The sequence below is a fragment of the Galeopterus variegatus genome, unplaced genomic scaffold (genome assembly GCF_000696425.1).
Source record: "Galeopterus variegatus unplaced genomic scaffold, G_variegatus-3.0.2 Scaffold6667, whole genome shotgun sequence".
Lineage (NCBI taxonomy): Eukaryota > Metazoa > Chordata > Mammalia > Dermoptera > Cynocephalidae > Galeopterus > Galeopterus variegatus.
In genome coordinates, this window is record NW_007732778.1 from 98,507 (window position 1) to 120,566 (window position 22,060).

Sequence of the window (22,060 nt, forward strand, 5' to 3'; positions counted from 1 at the left end):
CGCTCAGCCAGTGAGCGGGAACCGGTCTGTATGTGGGATCTGAACCCTCGGCGGGAGCGCCACTGCGCTCCCAAGCGGCGCACTATAGCAGTGCGCCACCGGGCCGGCCCAGAAGAGATGGTTTTTTAAATAAATGGCGCTGGGTCAGTTGGTATCTACCTGGGGAGGAAAATGCATCATTATGCCTAACTCACACCTTACATAAAAATTAATTCCAGGATAGGTTATAGATCTAAATGTGAAAGGCAAAAATGTATATATATATATAAAGCTTTTAGAAAAAATGTAGGAGAATATCTCAATGATTTCGAGGTGGCAGAGAGTTCTTAAACAGATCACATAAAGCACTGACCATAAAGAAAAAGATTAAGTTTGACTTCAGTAAAATTAAGAACTTTTTAAAATCAAGAGATACCATTAAGTGAGTGAAAAGATAAGCAAGAGTGGGAGAAGATATTTGTGATACCTATATCAACAACAACAACAACAAGAACAACAAAAGACTTGTTTCCAGGGCTTACAAAGAATAAAAATCAGTAAGAAAAATACAGATTCCCAAAATGTACAAAAACTTGAACAGGTGCTGTACCAAAGAGAATATCTAAATATGTAATAAATTTATAATAAATACATAATAAATTTATCCTAACTTCTGTAGTTATCATGGAAACACATATTAAAACCACACTTGGTGTTACAAGGCTGTGCTCTAACCAACTGAGCCAACTGGCCAGCCACTAAAACCACACTTGGAATATAATTAGATGCCCACCAGCATAGTTAGTTTATAAGTGATATGAAGTATAATTGAGGATAACAAGCAAGTGGGACTCTCACACATTGCTGGTGGGAATATAAATTGGTATAAACACTTTGGAAATTGACAGTATTTATGAAAGTTGGATATATGCATACCCTGTGAACCAACAAGACACATATACCACATGTGTATACCCTGCAGAAACTTCAACATCTGAACACCAAAAGACACACAAGTATGTTTTTATAAGCACTTTTTGTTATAGCTCAAAACAGAAAAGGACCCGAATACCTATCAACACTAATTAGATAAATTAGTTGTGGCACATGCATATAATGGTATGCGTTGCGTTACTTTGAGGGCTGGCTAGTTAGCTCAGTTGTTTAGAGTTTGGTGCTGATAACACCAAGGTTAAAGGTTTAGATTCCAATTCTGGCAAGCTGCCAAAGAAAAAAAGAAAATATACTTTGTGACAGCATTATATTAAAATATGTAGTATTAATGAAATATTCTTTTTCTTTCTTTCTTTCTTTCTTTTTTTTTTTTTGGTGGCTGGCCAGTCAGGGATTGAACCCTAGACTTTGGTATTACCAGCACCATACTCAACTATGCTAACCTGCCAGCCTTAATGAAGTATTCTGAAAACTACTTCCTTTTATTTTCTCCTTCTCTTTCCCCTTTCCTTTTTCCTTCCCATTTCCCTTTCCCTCTCATTCCCCTTCACTTTCCCTTGCCATTTCTTCCCACTTAGACATTTGGAAGTTAGCCTCCATTGGAGTACTTTGCATTAAAAAAACAAAAATAAGAAAAACACACAGTTAAAGTTAAAATTTGTTCAGGTGCATCATTGGTAATTCATCAGTTGAAAGCTATTGCTAACTCAGATTCCCAACTAGAAAGTGGATCTCATGCAGACAGTGTAAAATATTATGCAGTCCAGTCATAGGCTTCAGTCGATACAGTTTGATTTGCCATTTTTTCCCTAGGTCTGTCACATAGTTCTGGGGTTAAGACCAGCTACTCCAGAAGAGGAAGGGCAAATTATTAGGTAAGTTTGTAGTTTCAACGTATTTTTCATTTTATAGTTGAAATTTCTAACACCTGAAATATAGTGCTTATTAAGTAACAGCATGTCCCACTTTAATGTAATCATTCCAGTAAAACCCTATTTCTCAAAAATAGTTACATATTAAATTTTTTTGGTGGGGGGTGGCTAGCTCGTATGGGAATCTGAACCCTTGACCTTGGTGTTATCAGCACTATTTTCTCCCAAGGGAGGGTAACTGGTCAGTTCCCTTAAAGTATTTTTAAAGTATCTTCCTAGCCAAGGGACTGGATTAATTTAGAAGTCATATTTTTTTTTTTTTTGTCCTTTTTGAGACCGGCCACACCGCGCTCAGCCAGTGAGCACTGTGAGCGCACCGGTCATCCCTATATAGGATCTGAACCCGCGGTGGGAGCGCTGCTGCACTCCCAGCGCCGCACTTTCCCGAGTGTGCCACGGGCTCGGCCCAGAAGTCATATTCTATTTAGCAGTAAAATTGTACTGAATACTAAATTTAATTTGTAGAAATCAAAAAGACACTTTATAAGATAAAAGGTAGCCATTTTTCTTTAATTCAAAAACAATTCAGGTTTATGTAGAAAAATTTTAAATGGAGCTAAGAAGAAGTGAAAAATAACCACAATCTCTGTATTTACACATAATTGTTATTGACATTTTTATATTCACATACTCACAAGTTATGCCCACAATGACATTTGTAAAATTTTTTAAAAAATGGGAATATTCTGAAATACTGTCTTATTTCCTCTTTCATTTTTATTCTAGGTCACTTGAAGTGATACTTTTATATGTAAAAGCCTTCTTCAGTATAACTTGAAATGATTGGCTAGTAGCCTTATTCGTCTTCTGTTATCTCTATTATTCTTTAGTCTAAGCATATTGGAACAATTGAGTAATAAAGTCTATATGGCTTTGCATAAGGATTTACTTAGGATAAATTACTTAAGGTGAAATATCTGGATTATATAAAAAGGTCTATACATTTTATAGCTATATTTGAATTTTTAATAACCTTGAGTATCTTTCATTGATTTGTGCCATTTGCCATCATACTACATGTTTGTGTAGAAAGTTTCAGAAATAGGACAGAATCTCTACTAAACTTTGCTTTTTAAGTAAACTCTCAGCACCTTGTCATTTGACTTTTTTCTTAAAAGTATTGCATATACAAATTTTTTAGTAGTTTCTTCAGTCTTGGGACTTCTGGATACGGGGCAGTTTACTGAAATAAAGTTGTGTGGCATACCTGAGAACAAGATTACATATTCAGTTTTTTAAGTAGGTTTTTTAAATGGTTATTTCTTAAGAAGATTAAGCAAAATTATTTTTTTAATGTTACTTTCATGTAGTCTTTTTAATTTTCATCCTCAGAAGACTCTGTCCTGTTTATGATTTGCAGATGTTCTTGACAATGTTGTCTTGATTTTCTCTAGTTTTTAGCTATCATAAAATAAAAAATTTAAATATATTGACATGTATAAATGAGCTATTTGTAAGGGAATACTTAAAGGCTTTTATGTAGCTACAGTGGCTTTTTTTTTTTTTACACTATTACAATCTAATGTCATGCTCTAATTATACATAATATAGTAATATGTTCTGAAGTCAGTATGACTTAGCATAGATAGACTCTTTTGTAGCCTGTATTTATATTTCTCAGTTTATTTTGCAACTATTCATAGCTTCACTATTTTTTAAAAATAATACTGATATACTCTTACATTTTTATAGAAATTTATTCTTTGCACAATCTCTCACCAGTCATTGGCTGACCAGTAAGTTAAGTTAACCCCAAGAAAGCCAGGCTTCAAAATAAAAAAAAAAAATTAAAAAAAAGAAAACTGATAAGAAGCTGAGTGTCCTCACACTGCAAGACACTATGCAGGGAGACAGACTCTACAGAATTAGTACCAGAAGTCACAAAATAAAAAACATGGGGGGATCAGAATTCAGAGTTGCTAAAATACATTACCAAATGTGTCCAATTTTCAACAAGAAGAAAATTATAAGACATGGAATAACACAGAAAATCGTGACCCATATAAAGGGAAAAAAACAGTTAATAAAAACTGTATCACAGGTGGCCTCATGTATTGGGTGTTGCACACAAAGACATCAGTGCAGCTATTATAAAAATGTTTTCGAAGAGGTAAGGGAAGCTATGTTTAAAGAACTAAAGGAAAGTATGAACTCAATGAGTTATCAAATAGAAAATATCAACAAAGAGAAATTTTAAGGGAAACAAATAGAAATTCTAGATTTGAAAAGTGCTATGAGTGAAATAAAAATTCACTTATCAGGCTCAGCAGCAGATTTGAGCTGACAGAGAAGTATTCCACAAAACAGAATGTAGACCAATAGAGATTAATCTGAAAGAGAGACAAAGAAGAACAAATAAAAATGCACTGAGCTTTACAGACATTGGAATGCCATCAAGTCTACCAAAATACACAGAATGGAAGTCTCAGATGGAGAAGAGAGAGAGATAGCAGCAGAAAAGCATTTTACAAAATAATGGCTTTAAGTTCCAAAATTTCTTGAAAATATTAGTTTAGGAATTTCAAGTAGGTTAAATATGTGAGATTCACACCTACACCTAAAGACAAAGAAGATCTTGAAAGTTTCAAGAAAAAAATGACTCATCATGGAGAGGGGAACTGCAATATAATTAACAGCTGATTTCCCTTCAGAAATCAAGTAGGTTAAATATGTGAGATTCACACCTACACCTAAAGACAAAGAAGATCTTGAAAGTTTTAAGAAAAAAATGACTCTTCATGGAGAGGGGAACTGCAATATAATTAACAGCTGATTTCCCTTTAGAAACGGTGGAGGCCAGTAGGCAGTGGTATGACTAAATGCCAAAAGGAAACAACTGTCAACCCAGAATTCTTTATCCAGCAGAACTATCATTCAGAAATGCAGGTGAACTAAAGACATGCCAGTATAAACACTGCGAGAATTTCTTGGTGGGAAACCTGTCTTAGAATAAATACTAAAGGAAGTTCTTCATGCTGAAAAGACGTGACACCAGATAGTAATTTGCATCCAAATTTAAAAAAAAATGAAGTAAAGAGTACCAGTAAAGATAATTACATAGGTAATAATAAAAGACAGTATAAATATATTTTTTTCAATTTCTTTTTGCTGGGATGCTTAAGGCATTTTGCATGTTAACTTTCTGGAGGGCTAAAGAACAATAACTTCTGCTTATTATGAGAGTGTTTTCAGAAAGTTAACCAAAGCTTTAGCAGAAAAACGCCCAGGAAAGCTTCACCAGAGAGTCCTTATCCACCATGACAATGCCCTTGCTCATTCCTCTCTCCAAGCAAGGGTAATTTTGTGAGAGTTTTAATGAGAAATTATTAGGCATCCACCTTACAGTCCTGATTTGGCTCCTTTTGACTTCTTTTTGTTTCCTAATCTTACAAAATCTTTAAAGGGCACCAATTTTTCTTCAGTTTGTAATGTAAAAAAGGCTGCATTGACATGGTTAAATTCCTAGGACCCTTGGTTCTTTAGGGATGGACTAAATGGCTGGTATCATTGTTTACAAAAGTGTCTTGAACTTGACGGAGCTATGTTGAGAAATAAAATTTATATTTATATTTTTATATTTTAATTTGATTTTTCAATCAACTTTTGAAGTCCCCTTGTATATACAGTTGTTTCTTTATTTTTTACCCATTCTAAAATCCTCCGAATTTTAAATAGTGTTTAGAAAAAAACCTACATTAAATGCAATGAGCAATTTGAGTACATTTAAGCCTATCATTTTGTGATCTGTTCTATGTTTATACCATGTATTCAGTGTTCCTCATTATCTCTTTTTTCCGTCTGGTCTTCTTTTGAGTTAATTGATGTGGGGTTTTTTTTAGAGATTAACTTTATCCGTAGTATTGTCTTATTGTTTACACTTTTTTGTGTTTATTTTTATCTTAAGTGATGACTCTAAAATTTGCAACAATAGTCTTCAATTTCTTGTCTACTGTTCTTTGTGCTGTTGTCATAGAATTTATTTTTGTTTGTTATAAAGCCCACAATACATTGTTACTACTTTTGCTTTAAACAGACAGCTGTCCCTTAAAAAAATAAAAAATGAAAAAAACGTTTTTCATTCGCCCACATGTTTACTATTTTCACTTCTCTTACATTAAACAAAATATTGGTATAAGGAGAGACATAATAGATCAATCAAATTGCATTGATAGTTCTCAAGGAAGCCCTTATGTTTTTGGTCAATTGATTTTTCTGCCGAGATGACAAGAAAATCAAATAGAGAAAGGATTGCCTTTTTCAACAAATAATGCAGAGGTAATTGGTTGTCCACATGCAAACAGATCAACTTAGATCTCATACTTCACACCATGCTCAAAAGTGTACTTGAAATGGATCCCATAGACCTAAATATAAGAGCTAAAACTTTAATACTTTGGGCTGGCCCGTGGCTCACTCGGGAGAGTGTGGTGCTGATAACACCAAGGCCACGGGTTCGGATCCCATATAGGGATGGCCAATTAGCTCACTGGGTGAGCGTGGTGCTGGCAACACCAAGTCAAGGGTTAAGATCCCCTTACCGGTCTTTAAAAAAAAAAAAAAAAAAAAAAACTTTAATACTTCTAGGGAAAAAGGAGTGTAGAAAAAGTCTTTGTGATTTGGGGTTAAGAGAAGAGTTTTTAAATACAACACCAAAAGCACAATCCATAAATGGAAAGAATGTGATAAATTGTGCTTAGAAAAAATTAAAAACCTTTGAGGTGCAAGAGGCACCATTAAGAAAATGAAAAGCCATGGCCTGGGGGAAAATATTTGCAAGTCATATATCTGATAAAGGACTTGATTCCAGAATATATTAAGGCTATAACAACATATTAAGAAATCAAAAAAATCTAATTTAAAATGTGCAAAAGAGTTGAATGGACATCTCACCAAATATATATGAATGGCTAATAAATGCATGAAAAGATACTCAGCAGCATCTTCAGGGAGGACAAATTAAAAATATAGTGAGAGGAGTGACTCAGTGGAAATGGTGTTTCTCTAACAGCCTGACTCTCCATAGAAACATTGAAAAATAAAACACAAACTGTCAAAATAAACTTTGTCAGAACTCTTGAGAGTAAAGGAAGCTGAGACCTGCACCACGTTTTTCTCTTCCCATTCCTTCCACTGCCCATTGCAAACCAAAGCTTGATCCTGTTGCTCACTGGCCTATCATTGCTTTTGCCGTGGCTCTCAGTGATACTGATGTGCAGAAGCAGATTAAGCATATGATGGCTTTTGCTGAAGAAGCCAGTGAGAAAGCAGAAGAAACATATGCAGAAGAAGATTTCAAGAATAGGCAGAAGAAGAGTTTAACTTTGAGAAAGATTGTCTTGTGCAAACCCAAAGACTGAAGATTATGGGATACTGTGAGAAGAAAGAAAAGGAGATTGAGCAGCCAAAGAAAATTCAGGGCCGAGCCCGTGGCGCACTCAGGAGGGTGCGGCGCTGGGAGCACAGCAGTGCTCCCACCGCAGGTTCAGATCCTATATAGGGATGACCGGTGCGCTCACAGCGCTCACTGGCTGAGCGTGGTGTGGCCGGTCTCAAAAAGGACAAAAAAAAAAAAAAGAAAAGAAAAGAAAATTCAGATGCCCAGTTTGATGAATCAAGAAGGGCTCAAATTCCTCAGAGCAAGAGATGGCCTTATCACAGTGAGTAATTAACCCCTATTAGTTATATATATAACTAAATTAGTTATAAAAATATAAAATGTTTATTCATTTGCCTATTATAGAGAATCACTAGTTAATACTAGTTAATTCAGGAATTGATGAATAATTTTTAACGAAAAAACATTTGTTCATTATACTAGGTATTAAGATAAATATAAAAATGGGTAAGAGACAAGCCCTGTCTTCAAGGACTTTCTTATTTAAAGAGCTTATAAAACTTTCCTGGATATTATCAAAAAGACAAAAAACAAGTGTCACGAAGATGTGGAGAAAAGGGAGCACTTGCACATTGTTGGTGGGAGTACAGCCATTATGGAAAACAGTATAGAAGTTCCTCAAAAAATTAAAAATAAAACTACCATATGATCCAGGAATCCTTCTACTGGGTATATACCTGCATTAGTCCATTTCTGTTGCTTAAAACAAAATACCTGCAACTGGGTAATTTGTAAGAAAATAAAATTTATTGCTTACAGTTTCTGAGGCTGGGAAGTCCAAAGTTCAGGGAATGCATCTGGTGAGGGTCTTCCTTGGTGGTGATTTCAGCAGTGCAGGTTATCACATTGCGAAAATGTTGGAACAGAGAGAGAGGGACTATCACATACTCTCCTTTTAAAGCCTGTTGGAGCAGAGAGAGAGTGTAGTGGATTGAATTATGTCCCCCCAAAACTCACTGAGGCTTGAATTGTCTCCCAAGTTTTTTTGTGTTAGAAACTTAGCCCCCACTGTGACTGTTAAGAGGGTGGGAAATCCTATTACAGTAATTGAAAGGTGGAGACTCGAAGAGGTAATTGGTTTATAAGACAATGCAGCAGTGAATGGATTAAAAATAGTAGTCATGGGCGTGGTTCTGAGGGCTTTAAAAGAAGAGGAGAGTCTCTCTCTCTCTCTCTGCTTCCACCATCTTGTACTGTGAGACCCCTGAGTCACTGTCGCCACCACCAGATGGACTTTGGACTTCCTAGCTTCAGAAACTATAGGCAGTAAATTTCATTTTCTTTTTAAATCATCCAGTTTCAGGTATTTCGTTATAAGCAACAAAAATGGACTAATACAGAGAGACTCTCACATACTCTCCTTTTAAAGCCCTCAGAACAACACCCCTGACTACCATTATTAATCCATTCACTACGGCATGGTCCAACAATCTGATCACCTCTTCAAGACTCCACCTTTCAATTACTATAGTAGGATTTCCCACCCTCAACAGTTACAGTGTGAATTAAGCTTCTATTGTATGAACTCTGGGGGACACAATTTGTGGCAGCATGGATGCACTTGGTGGTCATTATGGTAAGTGAAGTAAGCCAGGCATAGAAAGGCAAATACCATATGATCTCACTCATATGTGGAACTTAAAAAAAAAAAAAGTTGATAATATAGAAAAGAAACTGGGGAGGGGAGAATAGAAAGGAGAGGTTGACCAAGGGGAACAATATTACAATTACATAGGAGTAATAAGTTTAGGTGTTCTGTTGCACAGTAGTGTGACTAGAGTTAACAGTTAAGTTTTGGGGCCGGCCCGGTGGCGCACTGCTACAGTGTGCTGCTTGGGAGCACTGCGGCGCTCCCGCCGAGGGTTCAGATCCCACATACAGACCGGTTCCCGCTCACTGGCTGAGCGAGGTGCGGGAGCAACACCGAGGGTTGTGATCCCGTTGCCGGTCCCGGTCCGGTACGGGCGTGACACTGAGGGTTGCGATCCGTTGCCGGACACAAAAAAAGGAAAAAAAATAAATTTAAAAAAAAAAAAAAAACAGTTAAGTTTTGTATGTTACATAATAGCTAGAGAAGAGGCTTCTGAATTTTTTCACCACAAAGAAATGTTTAATGCATGAGGTGATGATTACATTAACTACCCTGACCCTATTCTTATACAACATATACACATGTCAAAACATTAGATTGTACCCATAAGTATGTACAATTACAATGTGTCAATTAAAATAAATTTTATATATATATATATATATATATATAGACAACTCTTGAAAAGAGCTGAAGATTTATAGTGACCAAGCAAATGCTGAATTAAAAAAACAACAGGGTGTAGATCCCCATACATGTCAGCTACCAAAAAACAAGCAAAGAACTGTGGCATTTATATTTCCCTTTTGTGGTTCAGTGGTAGTCTTGAAGATGGCAGTTTATGTTCCCTATGAGCACCTGGTCCCTGGTTTCAGAAGGAGCAGAGCATACTTTATTTACAAAGAGTTGCATTTGTCTATTCTAACCAGTCTGGGTCTACCAGAAGAACTGCTACAAGATGCTGGTCTCTTTTATTTCACTCAGAACTCACCTAGGCCCGAAAAGCTGGGCATTCCTCAAACATACTGTAAGGCAAATGAATAGCCTGCAGCTACCTGGGGAAAAGTTTATAGTTGAAGCATAGAGGACTGAAACTCTGGGAGGAAAAGATGAGCATTTCCTTGGGAAATTAGGATATTCAAAAGCACACTTGTATACTATGCAATTTAGAAAGCCTTACACATGCCTAGGGCAAGATGCACAGTCAGAATAAATCTGGTAAGACTCCTAAACTTTCACCTCTGGCTGATCTCTAGACTAAGGGCATGTAGTATTGGCCAGCCACAGGGGAAAAAAAAAAAAAAAAGAGTTCTAGACTAAGGGTATGCAGGAAGTGAAGGCTAAAGCAGAGTTGTAAACAGCCTGGCTAAGCATTGAAGGAATGTCCAGCACAGACTTATTCAGCAAAGACATAGTGGTTTTTGTTTTTGTCTTTGTCTCTCTCTCTCTCTCTTTATCTCTCTCTCTTTCACCTCCTGCCATTCTAGGAAATCTGTCAAAACACTAGGTGAATACAAGTGAAATGGAGACTTAAGAAACCACACATAACAAAGAATATAGACTTTACAACAAAGTAGTTTACAAAAGTCACTAAACTAACAAACAGTTATAGCAATCAACAAAAAGCAAACCCTGAGGAGAGGGGAGATCTGATTCCATTTCAAAATGTCCAGTTTCACAAAAAAATTATATAAACAGGAAATTATATCACTTTCACAGAAGAAATGAACAGGAACTCTCTGAAGAAGCATAGGCATTGGACTTAAACAAAGATTTTATTTTATTTTTATTTCTATTTATTTATTTTATGTGGCTGGCCAGTAGGGGTATCAGAACCCTTGACCTTGGTGTTATAACCCTGCAATGTAACCAGCTGAGCTACCCGGCCAGCTCAGACAAAGATTTAAATCAGTTATCTTAAATATTTTGAAAGAGCTAATGGAAACCATGGACATTGATGAACTAAAGGAAACTAGGAGAATGATGTATGAACAAATAGAGCATAACAATAAAGAGATAGAAAATATAAAAAGGAACCAAACACAAATTTTGTTGCTGAAAAGTACAATAACTAAAATAAAAATTCATTAGAAGCATTCTCCATCAGATTTGAGCAGACAAAATAATGGATCAGTGAACTTAAAGATAGGTTCATTGAAAGTAACTGAAAAGCAGAAAGAAAAAATAATAAAAAAACCAAATGAACAGAGCCTAAGAGATCTGTGGAACAGCATCATGTATATCAGCATAAGAATCTCAGAAGGAGCGGGGAGAGTGAGAAAGGGGCAGACTATTTGAAGAAATAATTGCTGAAAACTTCCCAAATTTAATAAAAGACATGAACCTGCACATTCAAAAAGCTCAATGAACTTCAAGAATGATAAACTCGAAGAGATCCACACTGACACATTCTAATGAAATTTTCAAAAGCCAAGGACAAAAGGAGAATTTTGAAAGCAGCAAGAGAGAAACTACTTGGTACACACAAGAGGACCATCAGTAAGAATAACAGCTACTGTCTCCTCAGAAAGCATGAAATCCAGAAGTGAGTGGGATATTTTTATTAAAGAGCTAAAAGGGGAAAAAAAACCCACAAAACCCAAAGACTATCCAAGAACTCTACATTGAACAAAATGATTCTTTCAAAAATGATCTGGATTTTGAAATGGATACATAGATATGACACCAAAAGTATGACTAAACAAAGAAAAAATAAATTGGACTTTACCAAAGTAAAACTTCTATGCATCAAAGAATATTATCAAAAAACTGAGAAGACACCTTACAGAATTAGAGACAAAATTTGCAATTCATATATCTTATAAGGGTCTAGTAACCAGAATATATAAACAACTCCTACAACTCACCAACAAAAAAAAAAACTATATATATATATATATATATACAATGGAGGACTATTCAGTAATAAAGCACAAACTACTGATACCTGCTACAACATAGATGAACCTGAAACATTATGCTAAGTAAAAGAGGCCAGATGTAAAAGATCATGTTTTGTATCATTCTATTTATATGAATAGTTCAGAAAAGGCAAATCTATAAGAGACAGAAAATAGGTTAAGTTGTTTCCTGAGGCTGAGGGTTGTAATAGGGATTAACTAAAAATGGGCATGGAGATCTTTTTGGGATAATTGAAGTGTTCTAAATGATCTAAAACTGGATTGTGGTAATGGTTGCACACATTTGTAAATTTAACAAAATTACTGAGTTGTACACTTAAAATAGGTAAATTTTATATTATATAAATTATTGTTTTAAAAACCATCAAGGCTGGCCAGTTGGCACAGTTGGTTAGAGCATGGTGCTGGTAACGTGAAGGTCAATGGTTTGGATCCCCTTACCAGCCACCTGCCCAAAAAAAAAAAAAATCACTATGATACTTGATAGTGACTTAGGAGTATTGGAATTGGCGTGGTAACGTGAAGGTCAATGGTTTGGATCCCCTTACCAGCCACCTGCCCAAAAAAAAAAAAATCACTATGATACTTGATAGTGACTTAGGAGTATTGGAATTGGCCTATCGATGGAAACAATAATGTTTCACTAATTGAAATTTTGTGGAGGTTTTGCCTATGCTATTCATTTCATGTTTTTCCTTTGTGAAACTTTTAATGATAATTTGTCGGTGTTGTCTTCTGTTTCACACAACTTCATTTGATGTATTGAATTTCTTTTTGTATGTACAGAGGATGGTTAGAACGAGAGAGCAGGTATGGTCTGCAACCAGGACACAATTGGTTTATCATCTCCATGCAGTGGTGGCAACAGTGGAAAGAATATGTAAAATACGTGAGTTAGATTTCTGTTTATCTATATTTCTCATAGAATTTTCAACTCCATCAAACTTTCTGTGACTACTGGCCAGTAATAAGATGCTCCAACTTAAAGATTTGAAAGGAAAGGAAATGAATATTTATATGATACCTTGCTGTGGGCTAGGCTCTGTGCTTATACTTCTACATAAATTTCTTCCCTTGCAGCACCCTGTGAGAAGAGTAATGTTGGGCACAGGGGTGCCTTTATATGTCATGCACCTCACATCTCATTTAATTCTCACTACATCCTGTGAGGAAGGTAGTGATATACCCATTTTACCTGGGAGGAACCTAGTGCTGAGAGAAAAAGTAACCTGAGTATCTTGCTTAGGGTGGAAGATCTGTGATCAAACCTAAGGACTGACTTTAAAGCCTGTGTTCTCTCAACTGCATCACTTACATTGTCCTTCATTAGTTCACCTTTTCCATCAAACATTTGAAGACCCTTGGGTAAGAAGTGTTGATTTACTATTGAAGAAAGTGATTTCTGAACTAACATTTGAAATTAGAATTTCTAGAAGATAATCTGCTCTTGTTCCAAATAAAGACTTAAGAAAGAAATTCTCATTATTGAATATTCTATAGTCTTATTTAAAACAGAACTTTTTTTTTTTTTGCACCCCAGAATTAGAAAACTGAAAAGAATAATGTCAGGAATCAGATGTCTTCATTCTTGGACAGCCAGTTGATATACAGACTCATCGTTATTTGCTAAACGATCACTAACCAAAATTCTCATAATTTGATTCATACTGTTTCCTATATTCTTTTCTGTCACTGCTTATTACCAGAATTTTGGCAGTTAGGTAGACTTTTTAAATTATCTACCTCATCATTCTTCCTTGTTCTTTTTTTCTTTTGCAGAGTTTAGTAGTGTTTTTACATGTAAAATGTATTAATTGGGAAATACGGACTTTGGTGTCTCTGAATGAATAAAAGTAGGCAAATAACTTCAAGGACCTTGTAGGTAGATAATGATGGTGAGTGTAGGTAGAAAATGCAAACATTGGGGTAAAGCATCGGTTATTATTTTAAAATGCTTTTTGGCCTTTATATTCTTAGTTTGGCCTTAGAATGAGTGGTTATTAATGTCTTAGTATAGACTCAAAGTATCACCCAGTTTTGTCTTGGATGTATTACTTTTTGTTTTCTTTAAGAACACGATAGAGGTCTTGCTCTTAGCAGTATGTCCCTTATAAACAGACAAGTACATTGACAAGATCATGAACACTGTTCTTGCCTGCCATAACACTTTTGTGCATTAAAGAAATTAGGGGAGGATAGTAAGGGAGAGAGATGCAGTGGGAATCTACATATCCCTCCCACCACTCTGACATGTTATATTAATGTCTAGTCTGTGTCTCAAATGCAGACTTGATAATCTACTTTAAAATGCAGGCTGTTATGAGAATCCTGGTGAGAGTATCAGTTCATATGGAGGGGAAGGAGGCAAAGAAATATGGCAACTTATTTAATGAGATGGGGAAAAAATGTAAGTGGAGTAATAGAAGTCTTTTCTGAAGATATGTATTACTTAGAATTGTTCTTTACAAAATAAAAGGTAACTTACTTTTACATGCAAATAACCTCAAAAGTGACTTTCTGGGCCTCATTTTTCACATCTGTAAAATGAGAGTAATAATAGTAACCTCCTTCATAGAGTTGCTAAGAGGGTTAAATGAGTTGGTACAAGGCTACTTCAAAAAGTTCATGGAAAGATTCATATTATCTTTTGATTCTATTTTTCCATGAACTTTTTGAAGTATCCTAACACTTCAAAAAGTGTCTCAAAACAGTGTCTGGCACATAGTAAGTACTAAACAAGTATTAGCTGTTATTATGAGAAATCAGTATAAGGTAATCATAGTGAGCTTGGACTCTCTGCCACTTGTTATATGACCTTGAACAAATTATTTGTCCTTTTCGTACCTCAGTTTCCACATATGAACAATGTATTAATAACAGTATCTAAAAAAATAAAAAGTATTTCAGTACAGCTCTTATGAGAATTATATGAGTTAATACATGTGAAATACTTAGCCCAGTGCCTAATAAATAGAAATCCTGCATAAGATTAGAGGTAGTAATTGTGGTGGTAGTAGAAGTAATTTTGGCAACAGCAGCAGTAGTGATTAATTCAAATTTATTTTTCCAGTACATATGGCAACTTTAACAAATGCCTTGTTTTTTAAAAATATTAGTGTTCTTAACATGTTGGATAATTGATCTTACTCTGGGCTTTGTCTGCCTCCCTAAGACATCACTTAGCTTTAGTTAGTGTTTTCACAAAATGGGATATTTGCTTATGTGAATTACTAATTTCTGTGAGAGCAGAACTTATGTTTTAGGTAGTGGTATGCCTCAATGGAAAGATCAGAGACTAAGGAAGTAAGCCATCCTTTCTTAGAAGGGGTTTACCCCAGATTTGCCATGATTCACCTGAGCTTGAATATGATTGTTTTCTGCTCAAGGGATCTTACCAATATTTTCCCTCTTTAATGAACCAAGCTTTTTTCTTCAATGAGGAATCTCCTGTAAAAATTTCAGTGGGAAGGAATGGTAAAATCTTTTGTGTTTATCATCACTGTAGTATATATGCATGTCTTCCTGTTTGAGAACTGTGAGGGAGCAGCTATTACTGTACATGTACACTTTTTACTATTTTGTTATCACGTAACTTTAGAGCTAGAAAATTATTTAACGCACGTCTTTTCTAAATTTACAAATGAAGCCTCTGAGGTCCCTTTAGACTTTATAATTGCCCAGAGCTGTATTAGGCAATTTCTTTATACCTGATCTAGAATTTTAGACCTCAAGTCTCCTGATTCCAGCCTTAATATTATTATTCCATACTGCCTGGCATTTTTCCAAAATCAGCATTTCAGACTAATGAAATACAAAATTGACATACCTGTTAGTTATATAAGATCATTAACACTTGTAGCATATGTATTTATGAGACACTAAAAAAAGTAGGATCACCAATAGAGAAAAAAGTGGATTCTGACTCATATTTTTGAACATATAAACTATTCATACAACTTGGAATCATAAAATCCTCAAAGTAGAATTCTTTTACATTAAAGTACCCCTTAGCCCTTTTAGGAATTGTTGACTCAGAGAAAGTGAGGAAACTTCTCACCATGGGTGAAACTTTACCTATCTAGAAATCTATCTGAAAGTGTAACCTTCTAGGATAACTTCAGATCGTTCCAGAGTCAGAAGTCAGTAAAAACAAAACAAAATCCTTTGATGTTTAAGAAAAAAAATTACCCAGATCAGCCAGAAACAAATAACACAGCCAAAAAGAGCCAGGGACTCTAAGATTCTACAATATATAACCATAACTGATTTGCTAAACATATAGAAAGAAAGTAGTGAAAAGATTACTTGAATAAAAAGATTAGCTATTTCACTGAAAGCCAAGAATCATAGAAGGAATAACAAGAAAAATAATGGTGGCGGAGGGAGAAGAGGAATGAACCTGAGTAGTGGTGATAATTTCAGGCAGTGGAAGACACTGAGAGCAACAGATTCTTAAAATAGAGAAGAAAGCCAAAGACAGTGAGAAGACAGACCACTCTAGTTTGGAGCATTGGGAAAGAAGTAAAGAAAAATCCGTATTCTCAAAGGCTAATTCACTGTGGCATGTTAAGTATATGGTGGTCAAGAGTTCAGATCCCTGGACTGGCCAGCTACCAAAAAAAGTATATGGTACATTTGGCAATATCTGGAGGCAAAGATTGCAGCCTCTGTAAAGCAATTATAATCATTCTATTGCTAAATTATTATAAAATTCAACCTAACAAATTTAATGTCTGGTAATATTTTTTTATCCTATTGCCAGTGATATCTATAGATTCAGCCTATGGAGTGAGCTGTTCAGAATAAGAATTATTATAGGAATGGTTTTATGTAAATTTTCTTTAGAAATATAGGCTATGTAAGACTTTCAAACTCATTATAGCATTTAAGATGCTTGAATATTACTTTTTTTTTTTTTTTTTTCATCTCCTTTTTGTCTTTTTTACTGACCGGTAACGGGATCGCAACCCTCATTGTTGCGTCTGCACTGCGCTCAGCCAGTGAGCGGGAACCGGTCTCCACATGGGATCCGAACCCTTGGCGGGAGCACCGCCACACTCCCAAGCAGCGCACTCTCCAGTGCGCCACCGGGCCGGCCCTTGAATATTACTTCTTGAAATTCTGTTCAATGCCAAACTTAGAGGAAAATCTGAAGAAAGTTGTTTGCTCAATTAGGGTTGCAGAGACCTACCTTCTTCAAAATATATTACTATAAAAATTTTAAAAGTAACTTATAATGCATAAATGAATATAAATGGAATAGGAGAGTGAGTACATGCCTACCAACCATATGATAGTTATGCAGATATCATTTAAGTTCAAGAACAGTTATGGCAAGAATAAAGTGATTTTTCTGGAGGAAAAGGAAATGACCTGAGAGAAGACTTTAATTTTTCTGAAAGGTGGCACTGTTGTTATTCTTTCAAAATAGCTATGCCATCTCTCACTCCATCTTTATGGGAAAGAAGCAAATGACCCAAAAGCTAATAAAAATCTGAATCTTTTTCTAAAAGGCAAGTTTCAGAGCAAGTCATGGATTCAATTACAAATCAGTTACTTAACTCTCAGCATCTGGAGCACATTATAAAAACAAATGCATGAGACTTTCATCCTCACTAGGGTAATGGTTATCAATTCTGGCTGCATGGTACCATCACATAGTGAGTTTTTTAAAAATGCCTTTGCTCCACTCCAGACCAGGAGAATCAGAAAACATAACTGAAGAAAAAAGTTGAGTTAATTTAAATAAGTCATTTATGTTTACTGAAAATTTTCTTTTGAAACCTAATTTAATATGTTTTGTGTTGGTATGGATTCAATATTAGAAAAGCTGTGAGAAGCTCAATATTATCTTTAAGAAAATAAACTACTTAGGCCTAATTTACATTTATACTTCTTTTGGCCATAGGTCAGTTTGTTTCTATTGCTCTCTTGTCTATACATTTTGACTTTAGTGAATAGTGAATAGTCCAAATTTAAAAGACAACTGGTCCAAAATCCTTATTTAATATAGATTCCTACTTCTTAGTCATTTGTGTACTATGGTCACCATTTTTTTTATTCAGTGCCCATACTATTATTTACTTGATATATATAAATAAGTTCATATAAATATATATAAATAATTTCACCATTTTTACTTAAATGTATTTGTAAAGAAAACTTTATATCCCTGTCTTAATTGGAAAAATCAATGTCACTTGCCCAGAGGTAGAAGGCAATAATGAGTAAATCCAGCTAAATAGTATTGCCTTTTTATTTATTTTTTTGGCAGCTGGCCCATACAGGGATGAACCCTGGTCCTTAGTGTTATCAGCACAGTTCTCTAACCAACTAAGCTAACTGGCCAGCCTAGTAGTATTGCTTTTTGAAGTTTCTGCTATTGAGGACTGTTCTCTTTTTGTTAAAAAGAAATTATCAGTTGTTAAGTTACCATATTCGAACCTTTTCCTTGAAGTAATCAGAGGATGAAAAGAGAGTTAATGAGGGAATAACTTTTTCCACTGTGAATTAGGGTTATTTAACACCCTCCCAAAGCCTGGTACTTTTCCCTTACTTTAGTAAAGTTAATAATTACCAGAAGATGCTAACATTTGGATCTGTTATTTATACTCCTAAATTATTTGGAGTTTTGACATTAAGGCTGTATTGCTATTTAAAAACTTAAATCCAACGTAGTCAGTTGGTATGTGGACAGAAACCAAGGTTTTGTTTTAATTCTTCTTGATACCCTTTTAATTAAAGGCCCTGGAATTTCTTCAGAGCTGGCTTCTAAAGGATCCATAGATTGATAGTGTTCATCTGGTTTACAGATCAAAGAGGAGAAAATAGCTAATAAATTGGGGGGGGGGGTTGTTTTTGTTTTGATGGCTAGTACAGGGATCTGAACCCATGACCTTGTTGTTACAAGGCTGCATTCTAACCAACTGAATTAATTGGCCAGCCTCTGATAAATTGTTGATCAATATCTCTTTATGTTGGATAAAATTAGGGATGCAGTAATTGCTTTAAAAGAAACAAAACCCTCAACTCTTTAAAACACTCACAGATACACGTTTTCATAGCACCGTTCTTTTTCTTCTCCTTAAGGCTTATGTCTCTGTGTTTGTTCACTGTTAAACTTAATGGAAAATAGTTTTGTGCTAGCGGTTTCTGCTTTTGAGATTTTACAATGTCCTGATTTTTCTTTCCCTCTCTGACCACTCAAATTCAGTGTCCCAACAACATTCTTCCACTACCTATCCTATAAATATTGCTCACTGCTCATTCTACATATGACATTTTCTTGTGCTTCAGGAAGTCTGAGCCCCACAGCTTTATATCCAGCCTCTTTCTCTGTCCTGAGCATTAGATTTGTATGTCTAGATATCTCAAACCAGAATATCTCAAATAAACTCATTCCTAAACCAATCTCATTCACCCATATACCTTATCTTGTAATGGTGTCAATTCTCATCTAGTCTTCTAAGCCAGCACCTCATGTTTTTCCTTGGCATTGTCCTTGCTTCTTTTTTGTACATAGTTGTCAGATTTTTTCACCTCCTACATCACTACGAAATCCATGCTCTTCTCTCCTTGTCCTTATTTCTGGCTCTATCTTGGTTTAGGAGTTCATCATCTTGCTTGAATTATTATAGGAGCCTTCTAATGTAGGTCCTAATTTCAGTTTCTGCCTCTAGTCCTTGCTACACACTGCACTAGAGTTTTTTTAAAGCAAAAATTGGATTATGCCATTTCCCTGTTTAAAAGCTTTTCACAGAAATATCCTATCAATATAATGTTAAGTGAAAGAAAAAAAATGCTGTATTTAAAATGTGATTTATTTATTTAACCACAACTATAATGATAGTTCATATTGTATGCCAGGAGCTTTACATGCATCACTCATGTAATCTTCATAACAACTCCATTCAGTAGATACTAGTATTTTTACCCATGAAGAAACTGAGGCTTAGAAATTTACTTGTTATGGAAGGTCTTATAGCTGGTAAGTCATAGCCATGCCCTTAACTCTTTATACTCCACTTATTTTTATATACACATTTTTTTCAGTCACAAGAAATAAAAAACATCAAAATGTCAACTATAGTTATTGCTAAATGATGGAATCTGAGTACATGTGATATTTATTTTCTTCATTTTTTCTGTATTTTTTACAGATTAACTCTTTATACTCCACTTATTTTTATATACACATTTTTTTCAGTCACAAGAAATAAAAACCATCAAAATGTCAACTATAGTTATTGCTAAATGATGGAATCTGAGTACATGTGATATTTATTTTCTTCATTTTTTCTGTATTTTTTACAGAGACCATGTAATCTTTAATAAAAAAAGAATAAATATTAATTTTTTAATATTAAAAAAGGTTTCCAACAGAGTAAAGTGTAAATTACTTTATGTGGCACAGAGTTCTTCACAGTCTGTTCCCAGTCTGCATTACTGATTTTATATACACTTCCCCCCCAAAGAGATTAAAATTTAGTTATAAATCAAAATGTTTTTAAATGTCTGTAGTCAATCATAGGAGAATTAGAAACAATAGATAATTGTGAGATTCAGTTTTGAAGGCTGCATAGTTATCAGATTATTAAATTTTGCTTCTTCTTCTCTGACTTAATGATTTTAGGATACCAACCCTGTTGTAATTGAGCCATCATCTGTTCTGAATGGAGGAAAATATTCATTTGGAACAGCAGTACATTCTGGGGAGCAGGGTGAAGATAGGATTGGAGGCAACCTCACTCATGTGAATACCACAGAAGAGAAATTTTCAGACAACATTTCTACTGCATCTGAAGCCTCAGAAACTGCTGGCAGCAGTAAGTTTGACTTGTTTCTCATGTGGTTTAGTCATGATGGTTGTTAAAGGACTCTAGTTTGGCAGAGGGTGTGGTGTTTAGGATATTGGGCATCAGGCCTCTATACACAGAAATAAGTTTTGAATGAAATAGTCAATTATAAGATTCTTGAATGTATTAGTAGCTTTACAAAGAAAACCTCTTTTTTTTATATTATCCTTCATTAATTTCTAAATATGAAAATATTTTTACTGTTTTCACTGATCAAACCACATCTCTCTGTATTGCTATTAAATTATTTTTTTAATGAATTTAAATTTAGGAAAATAGATTTTGAGAAAATAAAATTTTCTATCACTAGGGCTCTATGTAACCATAAGTATAAACATAGCTTTGTTAGATTAAATACACCCTCACATCAGATTCTATGGACATTTCAGGCCAGAATTTGGAGATTATTTTGTTAAGAAACTGAGAAAGAGTTTGTAATGCCTCCCCTCCCTTTAGTCCTTGATACTTACCTAAAACTTAGTGGTTCCACACTAATAGGGAAGATGGTTTGATGTTTTAGTGACCCAACTGAATTGAGTTGATCCTTATTCTCCTCCTGGTATAGTAGGAGGACCTTCAATTTTACCCTGTTGTTGTTTGCTCTGAGATTTTCTCTACTTTTCTGTGGAGAGAGTAAGCTAATTGGATAGAGCTAGCATTTTCTCTGTAAAGGTCTTTGTAGAATGTACTGCTTCTTTTCCCCTATCTGGCAATGCAAAGATCTCTTAGCAGTCCTAGAAGTACTCTGATCAGTTTTAACAACAGCATTATTTCTTAACACTGTCTTAGGTCCTGTTTAGTATGTGCGTACCATATAATGTGTTACCACAGGCAGGTTACAGAGTGATTGATGACTAGAATGTTTACCTGAGAGTTGAAATACCTTAAAATACCATTGAGGTTCACAACTCTAAGCCATCAATCATTTTCCTGTGAGTATTTTCCTATTGTAAAAATACCTTCCTTTCAAATAGATATATTAGTTAACAGTTTCTAGCCCCCTAGCAATCTTTAGTTGGAGTTCTTGTTTTAATTCCTTCCCTTTAATTTAGAGATGTCCCATCACCATTATCTACCAAGAGCATTTGGAATGTATTTGCAAGTAGAAGAAAAAAATTAAAGGAGACTATGTGAAATCCCAACTGCTTAGCCTCACCTCTTCTCTTCCTATCCAAGGACATATAATTCTCATCATGAATTATTAGATATTCTAGGAGGGTGTCCAAATGTTTGTTAACAATTTTTAATGGTTTTATTCTACTTAATGCCATGCTACAAATTGTCCAGAAATAAATACAATCGTATTTTCTATCTTTGACAGATTTATCAGAATCTAGCACTGTACTGACAGAATAATAACACCCAATACATAGACATTAAATTCATATCTTCAAACCTGTATATGTATTACTAAAAATAAGAGATTCCATCCT

At 34.9% G+C, this 22,060-nt stretch overlaps 1 protein-coding gene across 1 annotated transcript in view; it reads left to right on the forward strand.

Moving 5' to 3' along the window:
• The window catches only part of LOC103606541 (ubiquitin carboxyl-terminal hydrolase 32-like), a 106,416-nt gene that overhangs the window by 82,879 nt on the left and 1,477 nt on the right, over positions 1 to 22,060 (forward strand). Inside the window, exons 11-13 of the mRNA XM_008591124.1 lie at positions 1,747 to 1,808; positions 12,559 to 12,661; positions 20,405 to 20,597. Coding sequence (XP_008589346.1) covers positions 1,747 to 1,808; positions 12,559 to 12,661; positions 20,405 to 20,597 — 358 coding nt within the window. The remainder of the gene's footprint in view (positions 1 to 1,746; positions 1,809 to 12,558; positions 12,662 to 20,404; positions 20,598 to 22,060) is intronic.